Source organism: Chionomys nivalis, chromosome 10 (genome assembly GCF_950005125.1).
Source record: "Chionomys nivalis chromosome 10, mChiNiv1.1, whole genome shotgun sequence".
In the NCBI taxonomy this organism is placed as follows: Eukaryota; Metazoa; Chordata; class Mammalia; order Rodentia; family Cricetidae; genus Chionomys; species Chionomys nivalis.
This window is the reverse complement of record NC_080095.1, coordinates 24,145,958-24,160,116: the sequence shown is the minus strand read 5'-3', so window position 1 is coordinate 24,160,116 and position 14,159 is coordinate 24,145,958. Positions and strand designations below refer to the sequence as shown.

The window sequence follows — 14,159 nt, the reverse complement described above, 5'->3', positions numbered from 1 at the left end:
TCAACTCCATCAAAGACTCCAGAAATATATAACATTACCTAAATAAACAGAAAGTGCATTGTAAACAACTTCCAAAACTCCAGAATTGATAGAGACTTCTCACTGCCTGGACAGTCACCCAAAGTTCTTCTGTACTTTTGGGGCATCCATCTTCAGCCTACAGGCCCATAGTATCCAACAAACTTTTCCATGAAGCAGGAAATTTCAAAGACAGTTCCACCTATATTGGCAGTTGTTCTGCAGAATGTCTAGCAGACTCTTTCATGAAGCAGGAACCCTGAAGGACCATCTCACCTTTAGGCAAGTTCAGCAGTCATTTCTCTGTGGGTCCTGCATGTCCAGTCTATTAAGCAGGCCAGGAAAGAGCAGTTTCTTGCCCAAATGGCTAACAAATTCTGTAAGAAGCCTCTTCAATGCCCATCATCCTCTTGAAGTAATTGGTGCTGCCAGGAGCAGATGTGTCTCATTGTTATGAAAAGTCCTAAGTTCTTAAAACATCTTAAATGTCATATTCTGTAGTCTTTGAAAGATTTGAAGAATGCCTATCCATCTGAAATACATTTCTGTATATCTAGAAAATATTAACTAACATGACTACACACTTGACTATTAGAGATGATTATCTATCAACCTATATTTCTTAATTATACATTACATTTTTAAATGAGCTGCACAATCACAGTACCTTAATCAAGAGCAGAAATATACATAGAACAAAATTGATCTTAAATTTGTATCAATAAACCAAGATCCATACCAATGCAAATCTCTATAGCATATCCCTTCTTAATGTAAACAAACATTTATAGACAATATTTGGGAATATGGGCATAGTTCTGTCTAAACTTCTTCCTGCTTTTTATTGGGGGAAGTAATGTTTGAGAGGTGTTCAAGGCAACTTTTCAGGGGGTTTTGGTCCATCAAACCACATTAATCTGGAAGGATTCCACAAGTTCTCATACTCTGTGGAAACAAAAGAAAAACCTCTTTTCCAAAGCAACAAATCCTTAGACCCAAATTCTAAAGTCAAGATACTTTTATAATATACATGTTGGTTTAGTTTAGAAGTCCATACAATGAAATGTCTCTCTGTACTTAGCTCCTTCACAGTCAAAAAATTCAAAGAAACATAATAGTATACATAATCCAGACTCTCTGCGAATTTTCCATTGTCATGTGGCTTATTATTCTTTCTCTATTACTTTTTAATATTTATTTTATTATCTTTACTCCTTTAATCTATGACTGTACTCTTTTATATTACATTTACTGTCTCTTTACTCTTTTTCTTCTCTCTCCCAAGCCTATGTACATTTTTTTAAACACTGTGTCTCGTTTAGAGGTCTTTTATGTCTGAATCTGTCCTATTGTGCATCTGTAATTTGTTACTGTCCAGAAGCGCTTGTTAAAATGCTAAACTTTTCTTATGAACTGAAGTTGCACCATTACTAGGTCAAATATGGCCTTGCCTGCTTACTCTGCCCAGTCTAACATGGTGGAAGAGGTCCGTTCACCGCTTCTGAAAGCCGTGCATATTGCCCCAGTTCCAAGTATGCAGCGTGTCTATGTCGAGCCATTAAGCAGTTGTAGCACTCTGCTCACAAAACTCATTTAAATGCTTGATAGCCAGACCTCGTCTAAGTTTGCGCTGGCTGCACAGCTCAGAAAGCCAGCATTTCAAAACTGTGCCTTATTTTTCTGCTTTGGCTGAATCAGGAAAACCTCTATTAAAGGAGCCATGCCTCTGCTTGCTTCTAGCAAACAAAGCCCATCCAAGAAAATGATGCTACCAAACCACGCTTAACTCTGTTCTTTTGTGTCTAGGATTCCTTTTTAAGTGCTCTCGGGTTTTACACGGAGTTAGTCAACCACATTGGTTCCAATTTGTTGGAGGGAAGGGACCACTTGTTGATTCCCAGCTGCTTAGCCCCGAAATAATCACACAGAAACTATATTATTTAAAACACTGGCCTATTAGCTCTAGCTTCTTATTGGCTAACTTTTATATCTTAATTTAATTAATTAATCTGTGTATCACCATGAGGCTGTGGCTTTCTGGATAAACTTCTGTCCAACTCCAGTGGGGCTACATGACTTCTCTCTGACTCTGCCTCCTTTCTCCCAGCTTGCCATTTAGTTCTCCCTGCCTACCTAAGTTCTGCCCTATCAACAGGCCAAGGCAATTTCTTTATTCATTAATGGTAATCACAGCATACAGAAGGAAATCCCACATCAGTCCTCTCCCTTCATTTTCACTGCTCTCTGCACAAACTCCACATGATCACACTGGCCTCTTGCCATTTCTCGGCTACCTCCTACGCTCTCTTAGCTTAGGGCCTCAACCTGCTGCTCTCCAAGGCTTAAGTGCTCCAATACTTGCTTGATGCACTTTCTCACTTGCTCTCACCAATAAGGCCTGCCCTGAGCTTGGCCACGCAAATCCCCCAGCTGGCATCTGGTTCTCTTTCCTGTTTCTACTGTTACCTCAACATAGAACAATTTATTCACTTTTACACATGTCTCCCCCTATCAAATCAAATCAAAGTTCTATGATGCAGTGTAGGGCAGAGGCTGCTCCTTTGTTCCCGGCTGCCCAGACCTGAAATAAATACACAAAAACTATATTAATTGCAATACTGTTTGGCCAATAGCTTAAGCATATTTCTAGCTAGCTCTTACATCTTAAATTAACCCATTTCTGTTATTTAATATTTTACCATGAGGCTTGTGGCTTACTGGCAAGGTTCCTGTGTGATTGTGTCCTGCAGTGGCTACATGATGTCTCACTGACTCGCCTTCTTTCTCCCAGCATTCAGTTTACATTTCCCGCCTAGCTCCACTCTGCCCTATCACAGGCCAAAGCAGTTTCTTTATTCATCAACCAATAAAAGCAACACATATACAGAAGGACTTCCTATATCAATGCAGTGTTTTTGTTTTGCTTGTTTTCTGATTATATCCAAAGAGACTAAGAGAGCACTGCTACATGTGACTAGATGGGAGTCACTGACTCTTCTGCACACGACTCTAGAAAACTGAGAGCAGATGTATTGAAAATAAGTGTGCAGCTCTTTTCAAATGCTTGCTTTAAATTGTATATAGATGAGAGGCTTCAAAAAATGATTGAGAACTAAGGAAAGATGGCCTAGTCTAAAGAATTTGTGCAGACTAGGACATCAGTAGCTGTCATTTAGTACTGTTTCTTTAAGGTTAAAAGTACAGCAAAGATTTTAGGACACTCACCCAAAACCTAAAAAGTCACAATGAACTTCTAGTGGATTCTTGAAGATTAATTTCATTTTCCTCATTTCATATTATTGGCAGACCACAATCCATGACTGTAGCACACAGAGAAGGCAGGCCAATAGGGCAAGAGAGGCACTTATGTAACCTTTCTCATTTTGCACTGTAGAAAAAACAATACCTAACATTTTTATCTTGATGACCAAAGTGACTTCAAATGGTTACTCACTGTCAGGAGTGTTTGGGAAACTGTATGGCAATTAATGCTGTTTTGTTACCATAAAGTTACTGGGGGGAGGTGCTGGAGCAGCGGCTCAGCGGTGAGAGTGTGTACTGCTCATAGAGAGGACCTGAGTGTGGATCCAGCCCCTGGGACTCCAGAGCCAACCAGGGGATCCAGTACCCTCTCCTGACCTCTGGAGGTACCTGTACACACACACGCATGCATGCACACACCAAATAAAGAAATCTACAGAAAGAAAACCCATAGTTCTTAGTGGTGATTTGTCTCAGTTGACAAACTGCATGTCAAGCATGCTTGAGGAATGAGTTTGGATAACTAGCAGCCGTGCATGTGTCAAGAAAGTCAGTGCACTGCCCGTGGCCCTACTGTTTGGGGGTCAGGGCAGTGTGGGGCATAGACAGACAGATCCCTGCAGCTTTGTGAATCTACAAGTTTCAGGTTCAGTGAGAGAAAACATGTAGAGAGTGAGCAAGGAATACTCAGCATCAAACTCCGGCACACCTACACACATCCTCGTGAACATGTACATACAGAACACACACAAAGTTATTAATATGGCAACCATATCTATGTATAAGAAAAATCTCTAAAACTGAAAAGTCAATGTTCCAAAGCCATTTCCCCGAAACTTTGTCCCAGTCTCTGTTCTGGGACCTTTTGTATCTGATGCCTTAACAGGTTTGATGCCATCTAGTATTGGAGACGCAGACATTAATTATAAAATATTATAGATTGCTCTGTGGCAAGAAGAAGCAGTTGGCATTATGAAAAAGATGAGATGGTACATTTTGAGTTTAAGAGCTTGAAGCCACTTAATACGGCTGCCTCTAACACACAGCACGGTGCAGTCATGGAAACCCACATTGGCAACTCCGAGCCAGCCAGAGGCTCAGTGTGTTCTTTGCCCAGCGCTGCTGTAAAGAATTGTAGGTTCGACATGAAAACCCTCTCAGAAATGTTGAGGTTACTGTGCAGTTATCTCGAATGCCGTATAAGGGCTTACTTCCCAATGTTGATAGATTAATGAGACAATATTATATGCATAAAATACATCACATTGAAAAGGACATTTATAAAATAGAAGTAAACAAAACAGAGGTTGTGCTCCTCTAAAGCAGTGGTTCTCAACCTGTGAGTCACAATCCCTTTGTGTGTATCAGACATCCTGCATATCAGATATTTACATTACTATTCATAACAGAAGCAAATTATGGTTATGAACTATCAACAAAATAATGTTTTCTTTTTCTTTATTCTCCTTTCATATATTACATCGCAGCTGCAGTTTCTCTTCCCTTCTCTCCTCCCAGTCTCTCTTCCTCACTTCTCCTGTGCCACATATCCACTCCTCTTCTGCAATGAAATAATTTTATGGTTGGGGATCATCATAACCTGAGGAACTGTATTAAACGGTTACAGCATTAGGAAGGTCGAGAACCACTGTTCTAGAGAAACTGAGAGTCTCATTTAGGACAATTTATTTCTTAGCAGACATAGGTCCTGCTCTTAGACTGCTTCCAGCTTAGTAACACTTATAGGCAAATAAGTAACAGCCTTACAGTTTGGGAAAATTTTAAGGTCAATTGCTCCATAAGAGGGTCACCTGACCCAGTGTTTTGAAGGGAAACAGCGTCATGGAAGCCTCCTTAGATGTGAAATCTACTGAAAATTGAGATGTAAATGAAGAATAGGAAACATTCAGACAAAAGCTGAGATAGGTGGAATGGGATATTGACCTCTTGGTAGGTATTAAATGAAAAGCAACAAATACAGAACAATGAAGTTCCTGGTTCAGAATTAGTTAGCACCATGGATGTTTTGAGCATTAGCTTTGCATCTATGCAAGCTTCATTCTCCTAAGGGACATAGCAGCACGTGCAGAAAGTGGTGTAGAATGTATGTAATCCCTCTAAGGTAATTGCTAGAGGCAGAAGTGTCGAAAGATTTGAACTGGCATGGTAGATAAGAGGGGAAAAGACCCGGGAAGGCTATTCAACTACTTTCCACCACTGTCCTTGACTTTAAACAGTATTTCCGTTTGTAGATCCGTCTGCTAAAGGACTTTCAACATTGGAAATGCCACGGGAATCTTCATCTGCCCCTACATTAGAAGCAGGTGCCCCCGAAACAGGCAGCCACTCGTCAATATCAAGTAAGTGTTTCTCAGTGACGGTTTCTGTGTGTGTCACTTTGTGGGACATGATCTATACACATTGCTTTCCAGTTTGCTAGCTCTCCTACTTTAAAAAAAATGCAGCACTAGCTTCCTCAGGGATACAGTGCTGTGTGTTCTATGAAACTCGTGAGGGTAGCATGGCCTGCTCTCCCATACAGCAAACGTTGGATTAATCATATGGGCACGCATTATCCAAGAACCCTAATTTATTAAAGAAAAAATACAAAATTCCATCATTCAATAAAGTAAACATCACTACTAGCCTGAGCATAGAACACAGAGCTGGTCATGTGACACAGGCAAAGCTTTGATCATGGCAGAATCTTCCTTGGGACTCATTGGTTTCATCTGAGTCACCTTCTATCCTGAACACAGCTTTGTCTGAGTTATCCAAAATAAATGTCTCAGGACCCAATAGGCACAACTAAATCTGCTCTTTTTAGGCTGAAAAATAAAAATGGTCCAATACATTATAAAGCCTATATGGGGTATTTTGAAACTTCCCCCTGCTATTGGGTGCTAGATTTTGACCATGAGAAACGTGAGTTCCATTGCTGTACCATCAAGGTGTTTGCTCAGCTCAGTGGTATCAGGAGATGTTCAGCAAAGAGACATTCTTGGGAGGAATCAGTGACCCAGACAGAAGTGTACTTTCTGGAGCTCTTTCTCTCACGTCTGATAAATTTGTGTTCCATATGCTTCCTGAAGGGTTAGTGAGTCTTCATGGACCATCTGTTGAAAGGCAGATGCTTTGAAAAGCCAGATATAGATCTTAATGTAAATGCTGGTCTGGTTGTATGGAAAGGAATCATTGTCACTATTTATCCCTTTGTGCATTCTTTCATTCATTATTCATTCATTATTCCATGGGTATCTGGTGGGGGCCAGGCTTGTGCTTGTTATTGGGGATCACAAGTGAATAAATAGGACCCCCATTTCCTCAGGGAGGAATTAGTACAGTCTTAATGGTGATTCTAGATATCATTTATTTGATTTTCCTCCTGTATTTATTTGATATCTCCACCATGACAAATGGTTCATACACAGCATGATCGAAATCCACTCCTTACATGAGCACTGCATGGCGGACAAAGGAGAAAGGCTAAATGGCTGACCTAATGTCACAGAGCCACCAAGTGATGGAGGTTGAAGCAAGTCAATATTATTTTTAGTGGTTACACAGTCTCTGAATAATTCTAAATCAATTGTAATACTGTAAATTTTTAAGAAATAGTTTCTAAGCAACAGATATTTTTGCCTTTGGTTGCAAAATAGAATGGCTAATTCTAAAGCTAAATATTTATTTTTTTATCATGAAGAACATGTGATAACTTGACAAATCGCAATTGATCATTTTCTCTTCTTTATTTGTATGAGTCACCTTTAAAAACAAAAAGACTCTGCATTCCCCCTTAGAACTCTACGTAGCATGATTTAAAATGGCCAGAATGGTTAAATGGCTCTAATTCCAGTGTGTCAAAGGGTCAGGATCTCCTAGTCATAACTGAGCTAGGACTTTGGGAGAGAGGTTAGCACATTAGTCCACATCTTTCCTGCCCTTGTCATGAAAAGCATTCATCATAGAATTTGGTGGTGTGCTCTTGGAGGCGAATGCCAGAAACCTCATCAACTGGGGTTTTTGCTCTCAGGAATTCTGCAGTCTTTAGAAACAGTTGAGAGACTGGGAATGTAGTTCATTGGTAGAGCCCTTGCCTGGCTTGCGGGGGCTCTGGGTTCCATCCCCAGTACTGCAAACCAAACAAAGCTAAGAACTGGGGAGATTATTTCAACACTCGAGGTCTCATGTCCTCGGCTGAGTCTGAAAGATGCCACTTATTTTTTTAAATACTTTCAGATTCTCTTAAGCTGGATGCATAGTTTAGTCAGAAGGCGCTTGCCTAATATGTGCAAGGCTCTGGGTTCAAAACCCTGAATATTTCTGCTTTTGAAATTTTTTAAAGCTTTACTTTTCAAGTGAGTTGCAAACTTACAAAGTTTGCCAATCAATAAACAAATCATTTGCTGTTCAGTTGGTTAGCTATTTCCACAAATTTAGTGAATATGGGCTCCAAGACACACGAATCCCATCACATCCCTTTCTTGCTCAAGTTGCCAGCTGATTGTTTTGTACCTAAACCTGCCGTGACCACCGTAAGTCAAACAGCATGCTGACTACACCAGAAACGATGTTACAAATGGTCTCACTCATGCCTGCTGCTGCCTCGTGTATACATAGCATGTATAGATGCTGCGACATCTATACATAGCGTTCAGAGTTGTCCAGGGCTGTTTAGTGGACAGCCTGGTCTCTGTATTCCTTCCTAGGGTGTGCAGTTCATGAACTTTGGCTTCTAAATGTTCCCTTTCAAGTGAGTTGGGCAGGTGAACCCAAGTTGTCAACATCTGGGGGCTTGGGGGTTGGGCCTATGGCCATCTTGTTGAGGTTGAGTGCTCACATTGGGCTGGTGCTTAGGCATTGGGTGCCTCACAGGGGAAACAGGAGCAAAGGCGAGGGTGGCTTTCTAAGTTAGCACACAACTGGCAGTGTGCTTTTTAGTCTCTGGTTTGGAAGAGCTTATAACTTTTTGTTGCTGAGAATGTTGTTGTTGAAGAACAAAAACATTACCATTGTTTTCTCAATTTTCCAAATAGTAGACAGGGGGCTCAGACAACTTGGAAACAGTGCAGACTTTTAAATAATTGGCTTATCTCAATTGCTTTTGATTTGATTCAAGGTAGCGCTGTTTGTTTTAAACCCTTTTTAGAATGTGGCAGAGCACATAAGTAGTAAAAAAAAAAAAAAGAACACAAATAAACACATTGCATTCACTGGTAACCGAGAAAATATGTATAGTTGATGGATCAATACCAAGGAGCACTACTATTGCCTATACCACAGAGACACTGGGAACAATGAAAGGCTTAAGTTTTTCACTTGATTAGGAGTAATCAAAAATTACTAATAACTAAGAAAGACTCAATTAAGATCTGTGTGGATGTGTAGAGCCTGTGTGTGCGATGGGAAACGTATTCCCCCCAGTAATCATCTCCTAATTTCCTTCGTATAGCTCAGTATAGGCAGATGAAAAGGGGATCTCTGGGAGTTGTGACAATGAGCCAGTTAATGAAGCGACAGCTGGAGCATCAGTCTAGCGCCCCCCATAACATCAGCAACTGGGACACCGGTGGGTCAAGCCTTTTCTTCTTGTTCGCTCTCGGACTAGCTAATGCCACGTTCTCTCTGTCCACTTCTTGTGTGCTTTGGTTAAAATAGGTGTGTTTTTTAAATACCTGGAAGTAATTAACACATTCAGATTTTCTAAGTGCTCTAGAACATTGCGGCCTACGTCTAGGCTGATTCCCACGTAGGCTCGTCTCTGTTTAGACTGGTCTCCGTTTAGGCAAGCCCAATTCTTTATTCTGTTAAGATCCAGATTTCAGATTATCTGCCTGAGGAAGAGGGATGGAGCTTTGATCTCATGGTACAAAGTTTTAAAAGAGGTTATCAAATTCTCTTTCATGGAGTATGAAGTGCTGAGGTTAGTGATGATTTGATGACAAATGGCAGCTGGTGATGGCATCATCCGCAGGTTTGGGAATGAGTTGTGTATTTTAGCCCGCAGGGTCACCAGGTGGCAGCCACACACCCTCACGTGCATAATCCAGAACTGCACCTTACCTGTCGTACAGTAAAAATTGACTGCGGTGGCACACCTATTTTAAACATGCCTGCTTTTCATTTCCTGAACCTTAAAACATTTTCTACGTATGCTGCCTTCTCAGCTCACTGCAGTGCAGTGATCCCCTTTAAGTGCCTGTCTTTCCTTAGTCTTTTCTTCTTAATTTAAATGGGTCATTTGAGTTATAAGATTATAAACATAAAAGCACCTTGAAGTGTGCGTACACCATGAAAATATAAGGGCTGATTACTGCAACATGCTGCGGGAGTGCACTTTAGTATCCTGCTTATTATTTTCTGGCTTCAGTTGTGAGATGATTTTTAACTTCTTCATTATGATGCAAATCACAGCTTGCCGACAACCAAAATGTTGGGCTGTTTTTTAAATGGTATGAATGTCTTCCTATTTACCTTTGTTGTTCTTCAAAAAGAGATCGACATACCACACTCAACCCCGTGTAACAGACAACCTCAGTCTGCTGGACTGAGAAGAGCATTTGGCATGCCAAAGGCATGGTGTTTTCATTCGCTGGCATGCAGGAGTGAGTCATGAGAAGCCAAGAGGCAACAGACAGGAGAGAGAGGGGAGAGACGCTGGCTAGCCATCCCCAAGGATGTATTTGATTTTAACATGGTCTGCCCTCTTTGTACCATGGAGGACCGTGCCTCCCTCTTGAGAGAGGAAACTGTGTAGCCCGAGAAGCACAGTTCAGTTCCATCTTTGGTACTAAATGCTCTGGTTGACTTGGGGGCCCTGAAAGTCATTTCGCTGTGCTGTTGTAGCTCAGTGTATAGCTCAGCCTCAGCCGTTGTAGATTCTGACTACAGCTACAACCCACTTTGACTAAGTAGAGTTAAATGTAACTTGACCTCAGTTTCTGACCTGCACTTGAAGCTACAAAACCCTCCGTGATGCCGAATAGCCCATGTAGCCGCATTTTTCACGTTTCAACCTGGCTTAGTGGTTCTTGTCTTCTTGACTTCACACTTAAGAGTCCATGTTGTCCAGATTTCTTTCACTGGAGCTTGCTGGGGCTTATTTTTTCATTTTCCACCCTCCAATTGGTTCACATATCTCTGAGTCCCTTAGTAAAATCTTTATCTCATTATTCTCAAGTTTTTAAATTTTTTTCTTTGTTTTGGACACCATCTTTCTTTGTTACCCGGGCTGGCCATGAACCTCTGGGCTCAAGTGATCTTTTTGCCTCAGCCTCCTACAGTTGAATCTATGTTGCACCTGGCTTCATTATTCTTGCTTATTACCTGAGCCCAGCAGAAGAATCTCTGAATGCATAGTATGGCGTTAGGTGACATGTCACTTTGAACCATGTGTGTTGCTTCATTGGCTCTCAAGTTTCCACCAAGAACAGCTGTGGTCATGTAAGATATTCTGAGAAAGACAGCTTAAGCCAGGTCGTGATGAATCGCCTCAGCATGTGCCAGCTCATTCATAGACAGTCTGCCTCTTTCCCAGCATGCACCTCTTCTGTGTGACTGGATATTCCCTAAGTACCACACCGTTCATGCTCTTTATTCTTGTTCTCCATCCCTCAGCCAAATCCCTGCCATCTTCTCTACCTGGTCCATGTCGTTCCTTTGTGAACTGTCTGGCCATTACCCCAGAGTATCATTGATGTATTTATTGACCTGCGTAAAACATTCTTCCATGGCGCATGGCATTGGCCCTTCATTTCATATCTCGAGACACAGGATTTGAGCTCCTTTGAAACAGAGTGGGACTAGAACTTAAAAAATAGTTCTAAATCTTCTACCATTTCAGATGTAGTTTATTTAACTGAGTGACAGGTTTGTAACAAAGCTTGAATAACGCTACCTATCCCCAGATTTAGTCTTTTTGTGTTAATAAAGTAACCAGGACAAAGATGGTCTCATGCGATTGTTGGCTGCATTGTTTGTGCTTTGACTGTGCTGTGACTTGTATTAAACTGACCACACTGAAGACTGAAATGCCCTCTTTATCCACAGAACAGGTACAGCCCGGGAAACGCCAGTGTAACGTGCCAATGTGCCTAAACCCCGACCTGGAGGGACAGCCGCTGAGAACAAGAGGTTGGTGGGGTTCTAGGGTCTCAGACTGTAGACCTGAAGGACTGTGTGTCCCTCATGGATCCACACAGCACGTGCAGAACATCTTCTTCAACAGCTCCACATATTTCCCACCTGCAAAACACCTCCAGGGCTGGGGAAGGCGTGACAACTCATCCCTGAACATGACCGACAAGGCTCTGCTGTAGAGTGTCTTTCTAAAGCTTGGGGCCACACGAGACAATTCTAGCGTCTCTCACTTCACACTTTGGACATTTGAAAACAACTGCCAATTTCTAATGCCCCTGTTTCAAGACTAGGCATCCCTGGGCTCTTCAGCCTTCCTCCTGAGATGTATCAGTTTTCCATGTCATCCCATATTCTTTTCCCGAGCAGAGTTCAGATTATCCTTACTTTTTTCTAGAATGTTGGGGCTGTGGGTGAGCAGCTTCTTTCCCAGCTGTCTTGAATTTTGTATGGAAACCACACACTTTATTCTGGCTGAGGGAGCAAAATGAGCATGCATCTGCACTGTCATTGAACTTTTTTTCTTTTCCAAATTCATTGCACACATTTAACTACATATTTAGGTAATCCTTATCTTTGTTATTAAAATTCAGAATGCTGGTAAATGTATCATTGCTTACAAAAATAAGTAAAGAAAGAAAGAGGGGAGAGAGAAAGAAAAGTAATGAAGGAAGGAGGAAGGAAGAAAAGATTTCTGACCACATTTTCTAGGTAGTCTCTTGAATCAAGCAGACCTATGTTGCTAGACTAGGAGCTTCCTGGACACTTCACTGGTAATGAGTAGCCTTCTAGTCTTCCATAAGGTGAGATGAGACACTTGTCTATGGGGTTAAGAGATGCTTTTGTGAGTCAGGGGGGTTGAAACAAATCTTTGGTGCTTGGTTGTGATCTAAGTGACCTAGCAAAAACAGCGTGAAGTAAAGGTGAACATGTGAAGGTGATGCTCAGTCTTCCGGTCTCTCTCTCTCTGCGAGTGGGGAAGTCCGCTGGTGCAGCTGTGGGGCTGATGCACTGTGCAGCTGCAGGGCTGATGTGTGGTACAGCTGCAGGGCTGATGTGTGCTTTGAGACAGTGTGTCCTCAGAGCCTCTACTGTCTCTGAGATTCAAAAAGGGACACTTATCAGCATCTCCATCTTTGAAGTCAGGCTTTGGATTTTATTCAAGTTTCTGAGTGCTCTCTGTTCAGTTCTGTACAGAGGGACTCTGGATATTCTTGAAGGCATCAGTGGTGATGGGCTCAGAATTGCTGCCTGTAAGTGGGGGACAAAAATGGAGGCTGAGTTTAACACTACTGACATGGCGGTGGGTTATTTACAAAGAAAGGTGGCTGAGGTCTGTGGCTTTCTTTTCTATATTTCTTACCTTCTCAGACATTACTGCCTGTTTCCACTTCACTAGCACGATTTAGCAATCCACTGTGCAGCTAATGTCCTATAAGAACCAATGCCCTGTCACCTAACCTGTTTGTTTGACAGATGAGTACCGTAAATATCTCAACATACTTTCTGTGTTGTCTTTGACAAAAGCAACGTCATGGGGCTTCTGTAAGAACACCCCTCTTAGGGAACGCTTGTTTGGAAGCTGCAAAAATGCCAGAGCCCTTCTCATTCCTTTGGTTGAAGTCTTGACTTGGAGCTGATCTAGTGAGATTGTGGACACATTGCCATGTATTTTTGGACTGATTTTGTTCTGCTCTGACATAATCTTTTTCACATTTAGCTGGTATGCCTATCAATGATCATCAACTGTGGAGAATTGTATTTAAGGTTTGTGCACTTCTCTGTGACACTGTGCCACATCTTTGTGGGCATCCATTGTTAACTCAGATATCCCTGGGACAAAATGCTGGCTCAGAAACAGCCAATAGATAGATATGGTAACAAGACTTGTATTCCCAATTGGGATCTTAGGAAGGTGAAGATATTTTTGGATAGTTGGTACTTGTGTTTGCAAGTCTTTGCTGCTCAGAAATACGCTTTGGAACCATTACCTGGGGAGGTGGTCTGAAGTGTGGAAGTGAGAACTTCAACCCCATTTCCGCCTCAGATGACAGCTTGGCTCTCCAGGTTAGGCATCTTAAACTTGTATTCTCATGTCCTTAGTGATCGTTCTCTCAGTTGTTAGTTTTTCTGAGGAGAAGGCATGCGTTTTTTTTCCAGGACCAAGTTATGTGTGTTTCTTGATGAGAAACGGATTATTTAAAGATCATCGCTTCATTCTGCTTTCCTTCCTTCCTTCCTTCCTTCCTTCCTTCCTTCCTTCCTTCCTTCCTTCCTTCCTTCCTTCCTTCCTTCCTTTTGTCTACTTGAAGAACTCTAGCAGTTGCTGCTGTCATTTCACAGTGTCACTTTGGGTGCCATCTTAGACACCTCATTTACATAGGCCCAGGGGATCTGCTCTGCGCTGGTGGCTTTCTTAATGGGAAACACACTTCTGTCTTTCCACATTATGTTTTGAGATGTATAGTGTGTGTGTGTGTGTGTGTGTGTGTGTGTGTACCTACATACATGCAGGTGCCCATGGAGGCCAGAAGTGGAGCCTGTCGGGTCTCCTGAAGCTGGAGTCACAGACGGTGTGAGCTGCCTTGATGTGGACACTAGGAACAGAACTTGGGTCCTCTGGAAGATCAGAAAGCTCTCTTAACTGTTGAGTCATCTTTCCAGGCCCCACATTTTCTGTCCACTGGTGTTTGTTGCTAAGATTCTGGCCTCAGGTTCTTTAAAGTGATCTAACTTCAAACTTT

At 41.9% G+C, this 14,159-nt stretch overlaps 1 protein-coding gene across 12 annotated transcripts in view; it reads left to right on the top strand.

The window, feature by feature from the left end:
- Unc79 (unc-79 homolog, NALCN channel complex subunit) overlaps positions 1–14,159 on the top strand; it is a 247,750-nt gene that overhangs the window by 167,969 nt on the left and 65,622 nt on the right. For 10 of the 12 annotated variants that reach the window (XM_057782622.1, XM_057782619.1, XM_057782613.1 and 7 more), the window contains 3 exons: positions 5,532–5,639; positions 8,732–8,848; positions 11,329–11,412. In XM_057782622.1, coding sequence (XP_057638605.1) covers positions 5,532–5,639; positions 8,732–8,848; positions 11,329–11,412 — 309 coding nt within the window. The remainder of the gene's footprint in view (positions 1–5,531; positions 5,640–8,731; positions 8,849–11,328; positions 11,413–14,159) is intronic. The other 2 variants (XM_057782624.1, XM_057782615.1) reach the window with 1 other exon arrangement.